General features: G+C 40.6%; 1 protein-coding gene across 4 annotated transcripts in view; it reads right to left on the bottom strand.

Moving 5' to 3' along the window:
• Nucleotides 1–18,972, bottom strand: part of TM6SF1 (transmembrane 6 superfamily member 1) — a 42,319-nt gene extending 23,347 nt beyond the window's left edge. Inside the window, exons 1-3 of one of the 4 annotated variants that reach the window (XM_043981511.1) lie at nucleotides 18,593–18,972; nucleotides 11,452–11,555; nucleotides 5,751–5,848 (exon numbers count right to left, since the gene is read on the bottom strand). In XM_043981511.1, coding sequence (XP_043837446.1) covers nucleotides 5,751–5,848; nucleotides 11,452–11,555; nucleotides 18,593–18,972 — 582 coding nt within the window. Of the gene's footprint in view, nucleotides 1–734; nucleotides 752–2,361; nucleotides 2,381–5,750; nucleotides 5,849–11,451; nucleotides 11,556–18,592 lie in introns of those variants that run through there. The other 3 variants (XM_043981512.1, XM_043981514.1, XM_043981513.1) reach the window with 3 other exon arrangements.
• Between the last annotated feature and the right edge of the window lie 1,734 nt (nucleotides 18,973–20,706).

Raw genomic sequence — 20,706 nt, 5'->3', positions numbered from 1 at the left:
AATATGGTCAACCACATAAAAACTCTCTATCTCTAACTCTCTTTCATCTCTCTCTTCTCCCCCTTTTCTCCTGGCCAAAAATTTAACAACTTACTTTTAAGTGACTAGAACTGGATTCTGTCATGGACTTATCTAATACTAGACTACAGAACTGTTGCTTTGTTAATATGTTTATATTACACATATTAATCCTAGTTTCCATGATGATCAATAGAGACAATATAGTTATAGCAGTCCTGGTCTCACAGTAATACATTGTGGCCAAACCAAAAATTGTGGAAATGCCAGTTAAGTCAATCTGTTTGCAGCTTAAAGAGATGGTTTTTGTGTATAACAGGACCATAGTAACCCCTGTCACCACAGCTGACACTTCTTTCTAATCACTGACTTTCCAAAAAGGAATCTAAGCCTTTTTTTTATTAGTGGTTCTGTGAAATCTAGACATCATTCAAGTTCATTCCCCACCATCTCTACCAATATACACAAAATCATTAAAATCCATTAAAAATCAATCACAGAACATCATGAAACAAAAACAGTAGCATATGCTACTCTCCATAACCATCCAATTAGAATCAATGGGACATTTGCTAGCACTCATAAACAAAATACATTTTGTAAAAATAGAAGCAACTGACCAGCTTGTTCAGAAGATGGAGTCTCTGAATGGGATAGGATTTCCCCACCACATATTAAAATATAGGAAAAGAGCCCTGGCCAGGGATAGAGTATACCTTTAAAAGACTGGTGGTATGACTGTATTTGCTTCGACTCTTGAAAAGATCATCAAAATGGCTTTCAACTGGAAAAGAAGGGGAGAGAGAGGGAGCTGCCTATGTATACATGTATATAGTATCCTTCATGGCAGATAACATGAGAGTAGCTATAATGTGGGCAGAAGAATAAAAATAGACATATCCTGGAGAACAGCAGTAACCCAGAGATTCACAGCAAATGAAATCCCAAAATAGAACTATGGAATTAGATGCTTATAAAAATGCACAAAGTATGGATAACAATCTAGATGAATAGAGATCTTACCTAGAGGAAGCAAACTTGGTGAAATAGATATATTACTAAGTCTTAATATAATAAGACCCATAACTGCAAATATCACTGAAAAGATATTCATTCAAAAGAAAGAAGATAAGTAAAATAATGGTGGTAGTATGTATAAAGAGGGGAAAGGGAGTCAGCAGGTATTGAGGCAAAGTATCATTGTATATTAGGAAATATACTTATAGGAAGAAGTCCAAGAAACAAAGTAGGAAAAACATGGTAGACAAGTATTTGTGGAAATGTCAATAGATGCAGAAATAGGTGATATTTTCATTTGATGCATACTAGAGACCACCCAGACAGAAAAGAAAAGAGATGAGGAGTCTGGAAATAGATCACATGTCAGGCACAGAGTGCTGATATATTGGTCATAAGATACTTAGGTTATCTGGAAACTTCTGGGGCTCACTCAGAAAAAGCAGAGTCACTAATAATTCTTGACTGCTTTATTAATAATTTCATCCTTTAAGAAGCAGAGAACCAACAAGGGGAAATTCTATGCAGGATTTGATTCTCATTAACAGAGAGGAATTGGTTGCTGGGGGGTGAAAAATGATGGGAACCTGGGGGGAAATAATCATTCCTTCTAGATCTTGTGATAGAGGAGAGGAAAACTAGGGATAGTCTAGGAATAGAATGACAAATGCTCTAGATTCTGGGAAAGGATGCTTCAAAAGGGTTTGGAGAAAGAAAGCATAGGTAGACTCTACACTAAAATTCAATGGGGTAAATAAGCCCCAAATTGATAGAAAGCTCTCAAGAATGAAATAATGAAAAATAGAAACAATTTTGATGAGGACAAAAATAACTAAATTATCCAAAGAGATTTCTATGGATATACAGGAACTTGTAAACAACTTAGATCTTAAAAAACTTGTAAGAAGATACAAGCAAGGAAAGTAACAGTGGATGAAGGTGATCTGGAAAGAGAATATTTAGCAGCGGAGGGACAGAAAAGGCCCACCTAAAGAAGAAAGGATCTGAGCTGATTTGGACGGAGATAAGCTGGCAGGGGGGTGGGGGCAAAACCCAGTGCAAGGGAGATGGAGAATCATGTTCCAGGAACTTCAAATAGACTAGAATGACTAGCTCATAGAGTACATGGAGGAGAATCGTGGGTAGGAGGACTGGATAGGTAGGAAAGGTCCAGGCTATGAAGAGCTTTAAATGCCAAACAGGATTTTTATGCTTTTACAAAGTGATATTTTTACCTCAGATATTAGCAAGAACAACATATTTACATTTCTCAAAAAAAGCTTTGGGGGTAGGGGGAAGGGACATACTTACTCTCCCTGACACTACCTCAGTCTCAGAGAGTAGGTTCAAAAATTGGCACAGTTCCCATATAGCATTGGTTCCACCAAGTCACATCCAGATGTAATATGGCTTTCAGATGAGTCCTTGTCCATATGTGGAATGACTCTCAAGATAAGTCTTCATCTCAGCTTCCACTGGTCTTAGTCCAACAGGTCACTCCCAAAGGCTGCTCCTTGATCCTTAGAGCACTGATACTAAGCTGACTGTGAAACCTGGATGGGACATGGAAGCACTCACGAGGGTCTCTCAAAGGTGCCAATCTCCTTCACCTCTTTATCTGGAAGTGGGAACCAGCTTCCTAATAAGTCCTCTGAAATCGTGCTTAAGTTGTATTGGTCATAGTTTTCCAAAGTTTGTTTGTCTTTACAATATTGGTTTTTTATCATATAAATTTCTCATGATTCTGCTCACTTCATTTTTCATCAGTTCATACATGTCTTCCAGCAAACAAAGGACTTTATATTTGGGTTAGAGGTAATAGGAAGCCCAGAAGTTCATTGAGCAGAGGGTCAATGTCATCAGGCCTACACTTTAGGAAACTCACCTCAGAAGGTGGTATGGACTGGAATGGAGAGAGACTTGAAGCAGGAGACTAGTTATAGGTTATTGCAGTTGTGCATGTGTAAAGCAACGAATGCCTGAATTAGTACTGTTTTACTAATGGAGAGGAGTATCTATAGGTAAGATGTTGCAAAAATATAAACAAGATTTGGCAACAAATTGTGCATGTTGAAGTGATAAGAAGTCAAGGATGACACTGAATTTGTTGGTCAGGTTGACTTCAAAGATAGTGGTTCCTTCAACAGTAATAAGAAAGTTCTGAAGAGGAAAGGTTCTGGTGGGGAAAGATAATAAGCTCTATTTTGGACATGTTGGGTTTAAATACCTGTGGGACATTCAGTTGGAAATATCTAACAGGCAGTGGGTGATGTGTGACTCTAGTGCAAAAGACAGACTAGGGCTAGATATATAGAGAGTTAACAGTCAAAAAACATTTATTAAATGCCTATTGTGTGCCAGGTCCTGTGTTGAGAGATGAGAATATTTAAGAGAAAAATAAAGACAGTCCCTGCCTTCAAGGAGCTTACAATTTAATGGAGGAAGACAATATACAAAGGGAAGCCAAAAAGGGGGGCAAGGGACCCCAAAGGCATGATGTCAGTGGAGTAAAAACCAAATAATGCAGCTAGTGGAAAATGAAGAGTTTAGATGGAAAGTTCTAGGCCCTTTACAAAGGAGTTTATTGCTTTGTCCTCCAACCAGAGGAGACAGGCAGCTGGGGGTGCAGAGAAGGTGTTGAGTATCAAAGCTAGATTAATCTCCATGACAACCAAGCAGAGCAGCTGATGGAAAATGAAGAGTGGATCTGGGAATTCTCTGCATAGGGATAATAAGTGAACCCATGGTAACTGATGAGATCATCAAGTATGAAAGCACAGAGCAAAAAGACATGGGGGATATCCATGGTTACTAGGCAAAGGAGACTGAGAAGAGGCAAGTCAAATAGATAAAGATCAGAAGACAGCAGTGGCACAAACCCCTAGACGAGGACAGTTTATCCAGATGAACAAGATGGTCAGGAATGCAGAGATGTTAAGGAGGTTGAGAAAAAGCCATTCACTTTGGCAACCAAGAGATCACAAGTAACTGGAGAAAGCAGTTTCAGTTGAATAATGAGGTCAGAATCTACCCCTTGAAGAACTGACAAGAGAGTGAGAGGAAAGGAAGTAGAGGATAATCATTCCAGTCTATGGAGATTCAGTTCCATTCAACAAGCATTTATTACACCCTCCTATATACACAGGGGCCAGCAAAGACAAAAGTCTAGTTCCTAAACTCCAGTATCTTAGTGGGACTGGCTTCGGAGCCTGCTTCTAATAAGGCATAATGATGGGTAATGGACAGCCCAGATCCCCATTCTGTAGGCATTTTCAGACATTCTGTACCTGGTTCTAGTCTGCTAGCTACATGATGAAGTTCTTTTTTTTATTTGGCTGCTTCCCCAAAACTGGGATGCATTCAATGGCACCCTATTAGCCAAGGCTTTGACTTCGGTTGGCTTTCTCCGTACCTTGCATGTTCAAATGAGGAGACAAAAATAAGACTTTATCTGGAGAGGAAGCCTCAGGGTTTTTGTTTCTCCCCATTCAGGCCACATGATGTGGCCCCAGAATGCACAAACTCTGTTATTGTTTCTGTTGTTGTGTCTGTTGTGTCCATTCTTCACTGCTGTTGAAGTTTTGGAGATAGCTATGACTTTTGAGCTATAAAACGTCAGGAGAGCAAGCCACAAGGCCCCAAGTAATGACTAGGTTTTCAGCCAGGCATATCATGCACTGGGGGCCTAGGACTGCCTCTTTTGGACCCAAACCATGGGAAAACTAGGAATCATTCACTGGCTATGCCTCATCTGGATGTGAACTTTTGGGACCAGTTGCTATGTAGAAAATTGCATCTAAGTCTGAGCCCATACTCCCTAGAGAATAAGGAGAGTTGAGATACTATTAACCAGGAGTTGAGGAATATTTTTATTTGTATTTCCTCTAGCTTTGAAGTAAATGCCCCTCTTGTAAAATCTAATGATACTGCCTGGTATAAAATGGAACTGGAACGATAATTACTAGCAACTAATAGTGGGAGAATGAACAGAAGGCAGTAGAGCTTGGAAAGACAATTCAAAGAAAAATGAACAAGGAAGGATGGTGGAAACAGCTAGGGAAACATCTCCAGTAGGCACTAGAATTTTCTGGAGGTCTTCTCGGGTTTGGTTCTATGTTGTCCTGCACACTTTCCTTCTCCTGAATCACCTAAGAACTCTAAAAATTAGGAGGTTGTTTTGGGTAGTGTAAGCTTCCACCTGTATGTGTAGTACATGTAGGTCTGACAGGGAGCTTTACTTGGTGACCTCTTCCAGGTGTCCATCATCATAATCAGGCATTTATAAGCATTTCTTTAAGAACTTTCTATAAGCATTCCTTAAGCACTATTAGACAATGTAATAGGTGCTATGTAAAATGAAGCTAGATTAAGCTAAGAAAATGAAGTATATAGATAGATGAGTTTTTAATGATTAAAGAGACAAATAGACATTGAATAAATACATAAAACTAACATAATTACAATGAAGCATTTAGTGATATTGGGAAGAGTGATGTGGGAGTGTTAGGAATTGAATATGAAAAGAATTACTACGGTTTTCCAATCCAACTCTTTGATTTTGCCTCATGTAGAAACTGCCTGTGGAAGTCACCTAAATATATTATTGCATGTTCACTTATTTGTGGTAGGATATTTGTGATGTGTTTCTGATCACATTATTTTTTAGTATACCAGGGAAAAGATTTAAATTTAACAAACATAAAAGGGTTACTTACCTCTTTCAAGTAATATGTCATGAATCCATCAATTATACCATCTTGTTCAAGTCCTATAATAAGGTTCACTACACTGGTAAAAGCAAATACTGCATAAACTAAAGAAATAAAAACAGTGATTAAAAATACTCAGAATATCATGGGATAGTATTATCCAATAAAAATAGAATAATCCAAAAGGATTATCACTAAGACACTGTGGAAAGTATCAACATAAGCCAATGGAATATTACACATTAAAACAAAAATAAAGCACATGTGGGATATATTATTGCACAGGAATTCAGTCTTCCAGAAACCCCATTCATAACCAAGTCAAAATAAAGGAAGCTAAGCACCTCCCCCCCAAAAAAAATTTCTCTTAGTAGTGAAAATATTAAGGGCAATGCCTTCAAATCCATTGCTAAATTAACACTTGCCTAATTCCCTAGTTCACTGCCAAAAATAATGAACATATTTTTAACTTAGTTGTGGCTAATAAGTGTTAGTTAATTGAAGTGGGCATAAGAACCTCAACAAGATACACTACAAAGTTATTGTTTTATCTCATCAATATTCAACTAAATAACCCTTCCTTAATTCAGAGGGTCATAAATTTAGAGCTGGAGGGGACTTTAGAGGCCATCCAGGCCAACCCCCTCATTTTACAGATAAGGAAACGCTCAGATACGTTAAGCAGCTTCCACAAGCTAATGGATAGTAAGTAGCAGAGGTAGTATCTGAAGTCAGGTATTTTAACTTCGAATGCAGCAACTCTCTATCCTTTTGTTCTTTGTAGTACCGCCTCTTCTCTTAAAGCAATGCTTACTTGATGTGACAAGTATACCTTAGGAAACTTAATGACTGATTGAATCCTGGGCAAAACATTGAAATGACTAGTTGTATTAAAGTTATGGCCCACATTTTTCCCCATTAAAATGTTTGTCAACATTTCTGCTTACATGAGTATTTCCTGCATATACAGAGCAGACTGGGTATTGATGTAATTTTGAAGATATTTACGATTGTAACCCACCCTCTGGGGTTTATCCTCCAACTCCTACTTACACAGTCAGGTTGGGTCCCTAGAAGGCCAACTCCTTCTCCCCTCAGAGTTCTAGAGGTTAACCTGAACGGTTGGGAATGATTTCTAATACTTTTGCTTGCAAGTACTCATACTCAGTGTGCCAATGAATATAAATTAACTAGTTGAAATAAATTAGCCAGGCAGAATTAATTAATAGGTATCAGAGCATAGAGTACCTTGTTAGTTATATTAATTAGGGTTGAGGAGTATGGGTCACCTTTCTTATGCTCTTTCCTCCTATTTAATATTTCCTGTCCTCAACAAATCAACTTGAGTATTTTGGGCAAAGTCCATATTCCTAAAACTTGTACAGCTCTCTTGTGACATGTAGATGTTCCAACTGTGTCCTTTTTTAGCATTATCCCCAATACATAGAATTAAGGAATTTGGGGGAAAGTATCTATGACACGGTTCATAAAAAAATGCGGAAATTGTGGATAAAGCACTGGCCCTGGATTCAGAAGGACCTGAGTTCAAATCTGGCCTCAGACACTTGACACTTAGTAGCTATGTGATCCTGGGCAAGTCACTTAATCCTCATTGCCTCACCAAAAAAAAAAGTGGAAATTAATATTTTCTGTACATCTAAATCTATAATACAATTTAATAAATATAATTTTAAATGAAGACATATATAGTATGCTTATCACATTTGTATATAACATGAAACTAGGAGGGAACAAGTGGATGATAATCCAAAAAGATTATTATAGTCTAGTCTGATATATAATAATAACAGGGCAGCTAGGTGGCACAGTGGGTAAAGCACCGGCCCTGGATTCAGGAGGACCTGAGTTCAAATCCGACCTCAGACACTTGACACTTACTAGCTGTGTGACCCTGGGCAAGTCACTTAACCCTCATTGCCCTGCCAAAAACAAAATAAAACAAAAATAATAACAGCTAATATTTATACAGTGTTTTGAGATTTGCAAAGCACTTACATATTATCTCATTTGATCTTAATAACAAACCTGGGAGGTAGGTGCTATTATTATCCCCATTTGGCAGATGAGAAAACTGAGACAGGCAGGGTAAGCCACTGAGGCAGAATTTGAACACGGGTCTTCTGACTCTAAGTCTAGCACTCTACCCATTAAATCATAGCTGCATGGGAAGTAAAAACTTTTGATTTAGTTTAATAATGATAAATGAAGTCTTATACTTGGATAAAAAAACCAATAGCACAAATATAATATGGGAGAGGTAGTAAGAGATATTAATTAAAAAGACCTAAAATAACCACTAAAAAAGCAAATATAGCAAAAAAAACCCCACAAAAAAAACCAAAAAACACAACTTGAAAGAGGAGATATGAGAAGACAACTCCACACCATCCATTTACAGAGGTAGGAGGTCTACCATTGTTGTATACTGCTTGTATTTTCCTTTTTTGCCTTTAAAAAATACTATTTGTTATATGGGATGGCTCTCTGGGAGGGGTACTGAAGAGAGAAGGGAAAGTATGATGATATAAAAGTTTATTTAAATAAAAACAAAAACCAAACAAACTAAACAGTATCTTAGTGGAGTGAAACCTTAACATGAGGAGGTGTGACTTGGCAACCAAAATTGCTAATACAATCTTGAATCTTAGAAGACTGCTGTCCAGAAAAAAAAGAGGTGATGGCCCCAAAGTACTGTACTCCACTCAGACCTTATCTTTAGCATTATATTCAATTCTGGGGAACCACATTTTAAGAAAAATGTTGATATATTGGAACTTATCCAAAGGAAGTGAGCAGTATTGTGAAGGAACTAGGAATAGTGCCATACAAGAATAAGATGAAGGAACTGGAAATGTTTACTTTGGAGAAGAGGAGGTTTGGGGGTACTTCATCAACTTTCATCCTTGTCATGATTCACAGACCTAGAGAACAGGTATCAGTCTCTTTCCTAAGCTGAGTCCCACATCAACAACTGTCTATTGGACATTTCTAACCAGATGTCCTGAAGACATCATAAACTCCACATGTTCAAATAGAGTTCATCATCTTCCCTCCAAACCCACCTCTCTTTGAAATGTCCCTATTTCTATCAAGGTTGTCACATTTCTAGTCTCCCAGTTGCTTTGGTGTTACCCTTGAGTCCTGATGCTCCCTCACTCCATAAATCTAATCGGTTACCCAATCTTGCCATTTCTACCTCTACGAATCCGGCCTCTGTACCCACTCATTATGTACAAGAACACCCCCAATAGGCTTGTTTTGCTGGGCTCCAGAGGGCAGAGCTGGATGCAAGTTGCAAAGAAGTAGATTTGGCTTTCCAATAGAGGAAAACTAAGTAATAATTAGAGCTGTCCCTAAATGGAATGGGCTGACATTGGAGATAATAAGCCCCCATCACTGAACATCTTCAGAAACAGAAGCTAGATGACCATTTGTCCCCATGTAATGGAGGGGATTCCTGCTCAGATACAGTTTAGACCAGATAAGTTATAAGGTTACTTGCAGGTCTGTAGTTTAATGCTACCAGTTATGGGGTTATTCATTTTTTGAGTGTCATGGTCCCTACGCACCCTCTCCCCTTTGGGCAGCCTATGAATTCCTTCTCAAAATAATGTGTTTAAATGCATAAAATAAAATACATAATATTGCAAAGGAAATCAATTATGTTGAAATGCAGTTATCATTTTTTAAACCAAATTCATGGGGGAGCTAGGTGGCATGGAGTCAGAATGACCTGAATTCAAATCTCACCTCAGATACTTATTAGCTATGTGACCCTGGGTAAGTCACTTAACACTGATAGTTTCCTCCCCCACCCCCACCCCCAAAAACCCTCAAACCTCCCTAAAACCAAGTTCATGGACCTCAGTTTAAGAACCTCTGTCTTATCACAAGTTTGAAAAGGCATGGTAGGGGCAGCTAGGTGGTGCAGCGGATAAAGCTCTGGCCTTGGATTCAGGAGGACCTGAGTTCAAATATGGCCTCAGACACTTGAAACTTACTAACTGTGTGACCCTGGGCAAGTCACCTAACCCCAATTGCCTCACAAAAAGAAAAAGAAAAAGAAAAGACATGGTAGGGGCAGCTATGTGGTACAGTGGATAAAGCACTGCCCCTGGATTCAGGAGGACCTGAGTTCAAATTCGAACTAGGCCACCTGACACTTCCTAGCTGTTTGGCCCTGGGTAAGTCATTTAACCCTCATTGCCCCGCAAAAAGAAAGAAAGGAAGGAAGGAAGAAAAGAAAAGAAAAAGAAAGTAAGAAAAGGCATTGTAGTGTAGTATGATAGGAAGCTAGCCTCAGAACCAGGATCATATGATTTCAAGTCCTACTTCTGATACATGCTTTCTTCATGATACTGGGCCAATTACTTAGCCATTCAGTTTTCTAGGAAAATCTTTACAGCTATAGGCTGCAGATTTAAACCCAATCTCTATTATAAGGCCAGAAAGACAAGTAAATGGAAGAATTGGGAATAAAACTCAGGTCTCCTGATTCAAAGTCCAGTGTTCCAGTATTCTGCTAAAAACATGATGTCTCCAAAAAAAAATCTAAACCTGAATCTCCACCAAAGGGAGAAAAAGGCATCCTCTATATTCTGAAATCAAAGAGAGATCATGATCAAGTATAAAGAGTATTTCATAACAAATCTAAAAAAAGTTGGTTCAGTGCCCAGTTCTACCATTCATTCATTAGGTAACTTTGGACAAGTCACAGAATCTCACTGAACCTCAGTTTCTCATCTGTAAAATAAAGGTGATGGACTGGGTACCTTCTGATATTTTTTAAGCTTGAAAGCAGAAAACTGTGGAAATAATTGGTAAACTGCAAATCATTAGGTCAAAATAATACTATCTGAGATACTTTTGTGTTTAAGAAATGAGGAGGATGGTTTCAGAAAAACCTGGGAAGAGCTATATGAACTGATACAAAGTGAAGTGAGAAGAACTAGGAGATCATTGTGTACATAGTAACAGCAATATTGTAATGATGATCAACTGTGAAAGATTTAGATACTCAGGTCAATACGCTGATCCAAGACAATTCTGAAGAAATCATGATGAAAAGAGCTATCTACCTCCAATGAGCTCTTGAGTGCTGTGACAAGAGTGACATGGCTAATATGGAAATATGTTTTGTATAATTTCACAAGTATAATTGATATCATACTGCTTGCCCTCTCAATGGGTAAAGGGAGGTAGAGAATTTGGAACTTGAAATTCTTTTAAAGATTTAAAAATAAATCAATTTTTTATAAAGGAAAAAAATAAATAATGCCAGTATATGCTTATTTGTCCTCCCCATTGTCCCTTCTCCCACTCTCCATTCTTGGTTCCTTCATCTACCTCTCTACACTTCTGTTCTTTTTTCTCCTCCCCAAGAAACCCACTTAAGATGTATATTTTCACAACTGCCTAAGTCCAATTACTTTAACAAATACCCTCAAAATGCCCTATGGTCATCCATATATAGAATATAGAATGACATCCCATCGATAACTATGAAATTTTCTATGACAATGACAGATGGAACATTAACTATATTTCTGATGTTTATTAAAACATTCCCATCTAAATTTTCAGTGATGTGAGCAATAATTTACAAGCCAATGAGAAATATGTTTGGCAGAAGGAAAAACTCCCAACCAACCTCATGTCCAGTATTTTCTATCCCATTGATACCTACCATAAAATAGGGGATCTCTAGGTGGTTTTCTCTTCACAAGGGCACGAGCCAACAGAGCTACAATGAGTAGAACCAGTACTCCAGCAGTTACAATTACCCAGGAACTATAAAAATTAAAACATGGAAGCTGAATCACTATCAAAGTAAACATTCTCATGCTAGGAATTTCCTAGTCAGTTGAATACATTCTCCTAATTAATGCTGCTGCACTATTTGTTTAAAATGCAACTCCACCACGAAGGTCAGTCTTTGGCACAACTGTTGGTTGGTGATAACACCTGAAAATATCTGGGCGGCTGAGTAATAAGTGATTCTATTTAGAGAGTGATTTATAGTTACAATGGGATTCTACACACATTGTTCCATCTGATCTTTATGGTAATCCTGTGAAGCTATACAAGTATCATAATTGCTCACATTCATATTGCACCTGAAGGGATTACCAATCACTTTACTTAGGAACATAGATGTAGAAGGGACCTCAGAAGTCATCTAGCTCAGCTCCCTCATTTTACAGATGAATATGTGACTTGCCCAAGGTCACACAGGTAGTAAATATCCAAGGTGCATTTGAACCCAGGACCTTCAACTCCAGAACCAGTGCTCTTTCCACTGTACCATGCTGGCTTTCTATACACTAGGTCATTTGATTCCCAACAACACTCTGAGGTATATACTATTACTATCATCTCCATTTAACAGTTAAGTAAACCAAGGCTTTGCCCACATTCACAGAGGTGGCTTAGCTGGGACCTAAACTCTAATCTTTCTGATTCCAAGACACTTCTCTTTCCCAGGGAGCAGACAAAATTCCCTTGTACTAGACACTTTCCTCATGTGGTATCTCCAGTAGGGGCTATTACTCCAAGTTGGTGTCAAAACATAAGAAGTAAAGAAGGCTTAGTTAGATTCTTGGATGCTTTGAGAAAGGTTGAGCCTCAGCAAGAAAAATATGAAGGAATCGGGGTTAAAGGGCAAACCAAATTGGCTCCCATCCCTTTAGTGTTCTTGCCAAGAAAGGGGAATTGGTACAGAACTTTGAATATTTGTTATTGTTTATCCTTCATTCTCAAAGAGGACCATGACTTTGGTGATGTCATGACTTGCAATGAATTGGATTTAAGTGAGGCAGGGCTATGCAAAGTCACCACCCTTGCTCTCCCTTCCAGAGCCATCTGGGTCCAGTGGCAAGATAGATATCAGTATAACTGGAGATGACCCCAGATCTTAAAGGCAATTGGGGTTAAGTGACTTGCCCAGAGTCACATAGCTAGTAAGTGCCTGAGGTAAGATTTGGGAGTCAGATACTCCCAACTTCAGAGCCAGGGCTCTACCCACTGCACCACCTAACTGCCCCACTTTGAAAAACAGACTGGTGCCCAATGGGAGACTGTTGCTGGGGAAAGATAAAAGGATGGATCCATGCTTTGGTCACTTTCCAAGCCACTCTTGTGTGATTCTACTCCCTATATCTGACTCTATTCTGCATCTGTAATTGGACTGTGTTCATGGGCAAAATATTTTGCTTTATGTGCTCTGTGTGTGCACGCACGGTCATACATGTAATATGTATGACCATACATTTAGCATACATGGCCAAGGGACTAGGTTAGTCAGGTAAAGACATCAGGGAGATCAAATGGAACTGACTCACTGATGGTAAAAGGACAGCAGACCAAAAGTATGTTCTGAAAGCAGGCAGGAGAACAGGCCCCGGGGGAAGTGACATGTTCAACATTATAAATTAAAAGGTCTAACAAAACAATTCCAGGTCCTTTTTACCTCAAGCCCTAGTTTCAACCATTCTAGCACCCTAAAATCACTGGACCTCACATAAATTCCAGTCCTACCATAGTATAAAAGGAGCAAAGAAATTGCATCCCACACTTTGAGATCTTGTTTTAAGACAGGGATCCCTGGAGGAACTTTGCAAACTCAGCAATGGCCCCACAGTAACCCTTTAAGATCTCAGTAGTCCTGAATAAGAAATAGGAAAGAAAGCTATGAGAAACCTTCTATATCTATATCTATCTATAGAAAGATCTATAGATAGATGTCTATATCTACGTATCTACTTGATTCTCTACTATATACAAAGAAATCCCATGGTACCTGCGACTTCCCATTTCCTCAAGTCTCCCATTTCTAAAAGATGGCCCTACCCCAAAGCTGGACCTCATGAGATCAATAGCATCTCCAAACTGACAAGGATTATTTCATTTTCTTAGGTAAAATTCATACGATAACATGATTAATGTGGTGGTAGATTCAATCAGCTTTTATAAAAAGTAGAGAAGGAAATTGCACTAGATCAAATCAACAAATATTTATCCAAAAGAGTATATCTACTAGGTACACAGTACCATGAGATATGGGCTTGGAGATCCAATGTTAAATAAGACACAAACTCTACCTTATGATCTAGCTGAGGAAGAAAGCCAAAAACACATGAAAAGTGAGCTATCAATATAAGATTTAAACATCAGTTCAAGAAAATAAATGTACAGACTTTACAGAGATGTAAAAAGGTAATTATATGAGCAACTGCCAAAGGAACTATATAAATGTTAAATATTATCTATAAGAGTTTAGAGAATGAGGTCAAGATCAATGTGGCCTGGGACAGTCAGAGAAAACTTGAAAGAGGTATGATTTGAGCTGAGTCTTAAAGATGAGGATCAGCAGGTACACAAGTATATGGAAAAGGACTGAAGACATCATTTTAAAGGTGGTAAGACACACGTGCTGTAAGTCAGGTCTGCTGGACTACATACCCACCCAAAGCCAAAACTAATTTCATACTCTCTACCCTTTTTAGCTTTGCAACAAATTGTACAGTGGATAAAGTGCTGGGCCCAGAGTCAAGAAAATTAATTTTTCTGAGTTCAAATATGGTCTCAGACATTTACTAGCTGTGTGAACCTGGGCAAGTTATTTCACCCTGTTTACCTCAGTTTCCTCATCTGTAAAGGAAATGGCAAACCACTCCAGTATCTTTGCAAAGAAAACCCCAAATGGGGTTACAAAGATTTGGACATGACTGAACAATAACATCATAAGATTACCAGCATTTTCTTTTTAACCTCCAACTTAGCCAGATTTCATTCTCTCTGTCCTCAAATTGTCCCACAATTCTGGAGCCCCCCTTAACTCCCATCACACCTAACATTATGCTATATTTGTCTGTGTATATGTAATTTTCGTGCTACTACTTCCACCAAGTAGGCATTTGTCGTCTTTGTATCTGAAGAGATTTGTACAAAGACTTAGAAGGAGTCCCTGTAGACCACCAATCCAATGTTCTCATTTTACAGGGCAGGCATGTAATGAATGTTTGTTGAACAAACCAGACGTAGCAGAACCAGGACAGAAATGTGCTTTTTCTTTTCTTTTTAAAGCATACTGAAATAACTTACTTATTTTAAATCTTCCCTATGTTAAAAGATCTGTTCAGCCAGCCAGCCACTCCTTAACATTAAAGTTCAGTCTAAAAAAAGAAAGTTAGCTCCATCTAGGGCAAGAAGCTGGAATAATGAATGATGAAAAGGAGGCAGCGTGGAAAAACAGAGGGAGACCATCTGAGCCAGCTGGACCAGGTTCTAGTCCCAACATGGTTACTAATTGGCTGCATGCCTTTGGACATGTCAGTTATTCTCCATGAGCTTAAGTTTCCCTATCTGTAAATTTTGGGGGAGGGGGAAGGGAGTTGGCTTGGATGATCTCTGAGGTCCCTTCTAGTCCTAGTATTCAATGTCAAAGTGGTGAAGTTGGATAAACTAAGCATGCATACTGCATGGCTAATCTTTTGATAGGCTTGATAGCAGACAGTAGGGTATCTAGTGCATTATTTTTTTTTTTTTGGTCTGGGAAATGGGGGTTAAGTGACTTGCCCAGTGTCACACAGCTAATAAGTGTCAAATGTCTGAGGCTGCATTTGAACTCAGGTCCTCCTGAATCAAGGGCTGGTGCTTTATCCACTGTGCCACCTAGCTGCCTCCTCCAGTGCATTATTAACAGCATATCATTTAGGGCTTATTCACTGTTTATTCTATCTGGGTCTCTAGAAGAAATTCAGATCAAAACATTTCAAAACTAGAAGTGATCTTAATCAGTCAACTGTCAATTGACTCATTCATGTAAGGCACTGTGCTAAGAACTAGGAATACAGAGACTAGATAGATAGATGAATAAACAAAGAATGAATGAATGAATGAGATGTCCTCTGCCCTCAACCAGTTTAAACTCTGGGCCTATACATGAGTACATCAATGAGGAATTACAATGTAACTTCACAAGGGCTCCCTATTATTCTCTCCAGGATTAAATATGAAATCTCCCGCAGATTTAAAAAAAACCCTTCCCTATCTGGCTCCTTCCTACTTTTCTGGTCTTCTTATACTTTACTCCTCTCAGTGGACAACTATGTGCTTATTCACTGGCCCAACTGATGCTCCCCAGCCTCCCACTGCAATGCTCTTCTTTTCCTCCTTACCTCCACCCTCAAATCTCACCTTCTACAAGAGGCCTTTCCCAGTCTCCACCCCCACCTTGTGCCTTCCCTCTGAGATTATCACCCATTCATACTCTCTTTGTCTTTCTACATACATATTTATATATCTATATGTATGTAAGGATATGTATATCAATGGATCTTGTGTGTACCTATTTTTTTTTGTGGGGCAATGAGGATTAAGTGACTTGCCCAGAGTTACACAGCTAGTGTCAAGTGTATGAGACTGGATTTGAACTCAGGTCCTCCTGAATCCAAGGCCAGTGCTTTATCCACTGCTCCACATACCCGCCCCATGTGTACCTATTTTTTTGCATGTTGTCTCTGTAACTAGCATGTGAACTTCTCGAGGGCAGGCACCATGTTTATATTTTTGTAGCCCCAATCCTTAGCACAGTGCCATGCATAGTAGGTGCTTAATAAATAATAAATAAAATGTTCATTGAAGATGATGGTGGTGATGATAAATGATAATGAGGAACAGACCACTAACAACTGAAGTAGGAAGGGGAGGTAGGAGGCAGCACTTGAGTTGAGCCTTGAAGGAAGGCAAAAAGAGGAAGAGAGGAGATGGTAGTTCAGGGGGTGAGGGAGGAGGAGACAGCCTGTGCAAGGGCAAATATTATCTAGTTCAGGGGCTCTTAACCTCTAGTCCATGGATAGATTTGAACGAGGCGGGGAGGATACATCTTCATTTTCACTAACCTCTAACTGAAATTGAGCATTTCCTTCAATGATTAAAAAACATCACTCTGAACACAGGTCCATGGGCTTCACCTAACTGCCAAAGAGGTCCATAACAAAGAAAAGGTTGAGAATGTTGGTGTGGACCTCATCATTTCCAGATAAGAAACTGAGGCCCAGAGATGGAATGAATGGCCCATGATCTTGAAGACAACAGTGGATTTCCTGTCTTCAGAGAAGTCGGTCTCTCTCCTCAGCATACCAAATAGAAGTGCGGGGAGGGGGGGGGGGGCGCCCCCCCCCAACAGGCTGGTCTGCAATTTCCATAGCAGCAACAGCTCTGAGAAAACACAATAGGTCTTACTTCTGCAGGCTGATAGGAACTCTTTTATGGCCCAGAATCAAAGTCTGCCCCAGGGCAAACTGTGAACTACTTTTCCTGCAGATGCCTGGTTTGGGGGCTGGCGTGAGTGACAGAGAACAATAAAGGGATGTTTAAATCTCTATCATTGGGTGACCCTTGGGCATACTTGTTCAACTCTCTGGGTCTCGGTTTCCTGATGTGTAAATCAAAAGGATTCGACTAGAACCACTTCAAGTGATGTCCAGCACTACCACTCTGTGAGTCTATGTAGTGTTCTCAGCTTCATTTAGAAGGTAGGGACAGACCTCCAGGTTCCAGTTATATTTAATGTTGTACTTAACTTCTTAACATCCTCTTTCAAATAATACCATTTCATAACCATTGAAGTCTTTTTAAAAGAGCCTGTGGGGGACAGCTAGCACTGGCCCTGGAATTCAGGAGGACCTGAGTTCAAATCAGACCTCAGACACTTGACACTTACTAGCTGTGTGACCCTGGGCAAGTCACTTAACCATTATTGCCCCACCAAAAAAATAAATAAAATATCAAAAAGCATGTCTCCCAACTCTGCTCCTGTAGACTAAAATAATTAGAAATTATTCAGTTAACACAGAATTAGTAGTTTTTCAAGTGGTGTAACATCCATATTCACATTTGAGCAGAAGATAAGACTACTGGTATTTTCAGAGTTTGGAGTGATCCTTGGAACTTATCTAGTCCTACCTCCATGCCATTTTACAGATGTGGGCCGGAGAAGTAAAGTGACTTATCCGAAGTCACACAGCTAAATTGCAGCAGTTTGGCCTGGAACTCTTTGATCCCAATAATCTAACAATCTTTCCACTAGAGTTGTTCATCACCTGTTTCTAAATGTGCCCTAACCGGGATCTTTTAGCATCACAGATTTGGAACTGAAACCAACTTGGATTTAGAGAATCGAGAAGACCTGGGTTTTGATCCCAGTCCTGCCACTTAATAACCGAATGACTTAGGCGAGTCACTTAATTAAACTATCCCTCCGTTTTCTCAACTGTAAAAATGAGGGGGTCGGACTAGATGGCTTCTAAGATCTCTTCCAGCTCTAAAATATTCTGAGTTTATGATTTCTTCAGCCCCCTTATTTTTCAGATAAGGAAACTGAAGCTCATTGGGATTAAGTGATTTAACCCAAGGTCATACAGGTAGAAAGCAGCAGGAAGGGAATTTTAACTTTGGTCCTTCCATTCCAAATCCGTCCTATCTGCACCCCAAGAATGAAAGGCGTACATGAATGAATGCTATGGGGGAAAGCCGACCGACAGAAAGGACACCCACAGTCAATTTGGCTAGATGTAAAAAGTTAGAGTTTCATCCATTCACTGGATCCTAGTTTCTAATCTCGCTTCAATTGCATCGAGGAGGTGCTATGTGTATTAACAAAGAGCAAACGCTTAATGCTTTAGATCCAGTTGCTAATTTTTAAAAGTCCCCGAATGTCAAAGCCCAGCTAGTGCGAGCCTCCGGCACAGACCTCCCCTGTGCGCTGACCTCCCCGGCTCCCTGCCGGGGCTGCCCCCCGCCCCCACCCCGCCCAGGCCACTCACTTGTGATGAACGGCCAGGTGGTTGAAGACGTAAGTGGCGGGGATAGCGGAGAGGGACAGCACGAAGACTCCGGTGGCCGCAGAGGCGCTCATCTCCGCCGGGGCCCCTGGCCGGCCTTCACCGCATCCCGCCCCCGCCGCCGCAGCCGCCGAGTCCGCCTGGGCGCGGCCGCCACCGCCCCTCGCTTCCTGCAGCGCTCCCGAGTCCCCGGTGTCGAGCGCGTCGGCTGCCTCCTCCCCTGAACTTGACCGAGCTTCCGCCGGGGCGCGCGTCTCCCCAAGGCGCCCCACCCCGCCGGCCCGCTCGGGCCCGCGAGCCTCGGCGCCCCAGACGCCCGGCCCCCGGGGCGGCTCCAGTGGCCCCGGCCAAGGGGGCACCATAAGCCCGAGGACTCTCTTTTGTAGCCGCGCTGGCCAGGGCAGCAGCCCCTTCTCTTCTAGCTCAAAGACAACTGCCCAGTAGACTGAGGAGCGCAAAGTTTGGGACGGGGCGGGGCTGAGAGAGGAAAGGGTCCCCCCAAGCTGAGCCTGAGCCGGTCCCAACCCCTAGACGGTGTCCTAAGCCCAGATCCCCTTTCTAAGGTAGAGCCTCGCGCTCCATTCTCAAACCAACAACTCTGAGAGTTTTGCTATTTCGGACCCAGGGGGAAAAACACCTGACTCAAGACCCATTCTGGGTAGGGTTGGACGATTTTAACCTCAAAGAGGGACCTACTTGGTCAACTACCAAGAATACTCAGCTGAAGAGAGAAACCGAAGAATCTAAGTCAGGACTAGTAAGGACTAGAACCCAGGTTACTTGACCCCCCAATCCAGTGTTCTTTCCACTCCAAGCAAGTTGTCCCTTAGTATTTAGGGGAATCCTATAGTCACTACACAAAAACCACCCACAAGTTGGTCTAAGCCGAATTGTGACACATTTGAAATTAGGTCTAGAGGCTCTCACTTCTCTCTAGTACCTGACCCCCAAGTCTAGAATGCTCTTTCCCTTCATACTCTGGCATTGAAAGTTCAACCAACCCCCTTTCTAAGGTTCATAACTAAGCGTTTGCCTCTTCACACCCTTTTGTAGTCGATTAACAAATAATCCTCTCTCATCCTGTGCCCCAAACCTAGCCTATCCCCATCCCTTCTATCCATCTTGGATTCTTCCAATCGATCAGAGAATTCCTAAGATCTTTACTGTGAAAATGGGTAATGATGTGTCATCCCCACCTTGCTACAAAATAAGAGGGCTGCACAGGAAGACCTCTGTGGTCCTTCTAGCTCTAAATCCTTATGGCTTTCCTGACTTCATAGATTTTAGAGGTATAAGGAACCTTTGAGATCATAGAATCAGAGAGCTGGAAGAAAGAGACTTCAGATGTCATCTATTCTTACCTCATCTTTTTACAAATGAGAAAACTGAGGTTGGACAAATAAAATGACTTGCCCAAGGCTACACAGATCATAAAGAGCCTCTGGTTCCCCCATCTAGTATTCTCTTACTATGCTAGTCCAAAAACCTTGTTTTACAGATGAGGAAACTGACAACTAGAAAGGAGAAGTGATTTGTCCCTTGGAATTCAAACCCGGGTCCTCTAAGAGAATTCTTTCCTCTACATCACATCAAACAGTTTTCCTCTCTCTTTCCTGCACAACAATACCAGATTGACACCGCGAATTTCTTTATAGGATTGAGCTAAACTCCTCAGCCGCAGGCCACAGAGCCTGTCCTTACCTATCCAAACTCATCTTCCACTTCATCCCTAAATGTATTCTGTACTTCAGTCACTCCAGTCTCCCCACTGTCTCCTGCGTACATCATAAACATTCCCACCTTTCTATCCCTACTCATTGCTGTTTTCCCAGAGGGTACTGGAAAGTTTGTAGAGCAAACAAATATGAATTGTACCCTTTCTTCTTTGCCTATCTCAAATCCTTCAAGGAGGTCCTATTTAATTCCTACAGCATCAGTGAAAGCTTCCTAACCAGAGTCAATCCTATGGTAAAGTTATAGACTTCCCCTTTCAGCTGTGGAAATCCGTAGCACTCTGAATAGGGACCACTGGAGAGGACAAAGGAAAGAAAGGAGAAAAGGTCTCACTGTCTCTGGCCATCTCCCCTTTTTACTGG

Source organism: Dromiciops gliroides, chromosome 2 (assembly GCF_019393635.1).
Source record: "Dromiciops gliroides isolate mDroGli1 chromosome 2, mDroGli1.pri, whole genome shotgun sequence".
Taxonomy (NCBI): Eukaryota; Metazoa; Chordata; class Mammalia; order Microbiotheria; family Microbiotheriidae; genus Dromiciops; species Dromiciops gliroides.
Note: the sequence above shows the minus strand (reverse complement) of the source record. Positions and strands in the feature narration are given on the sequence as shown.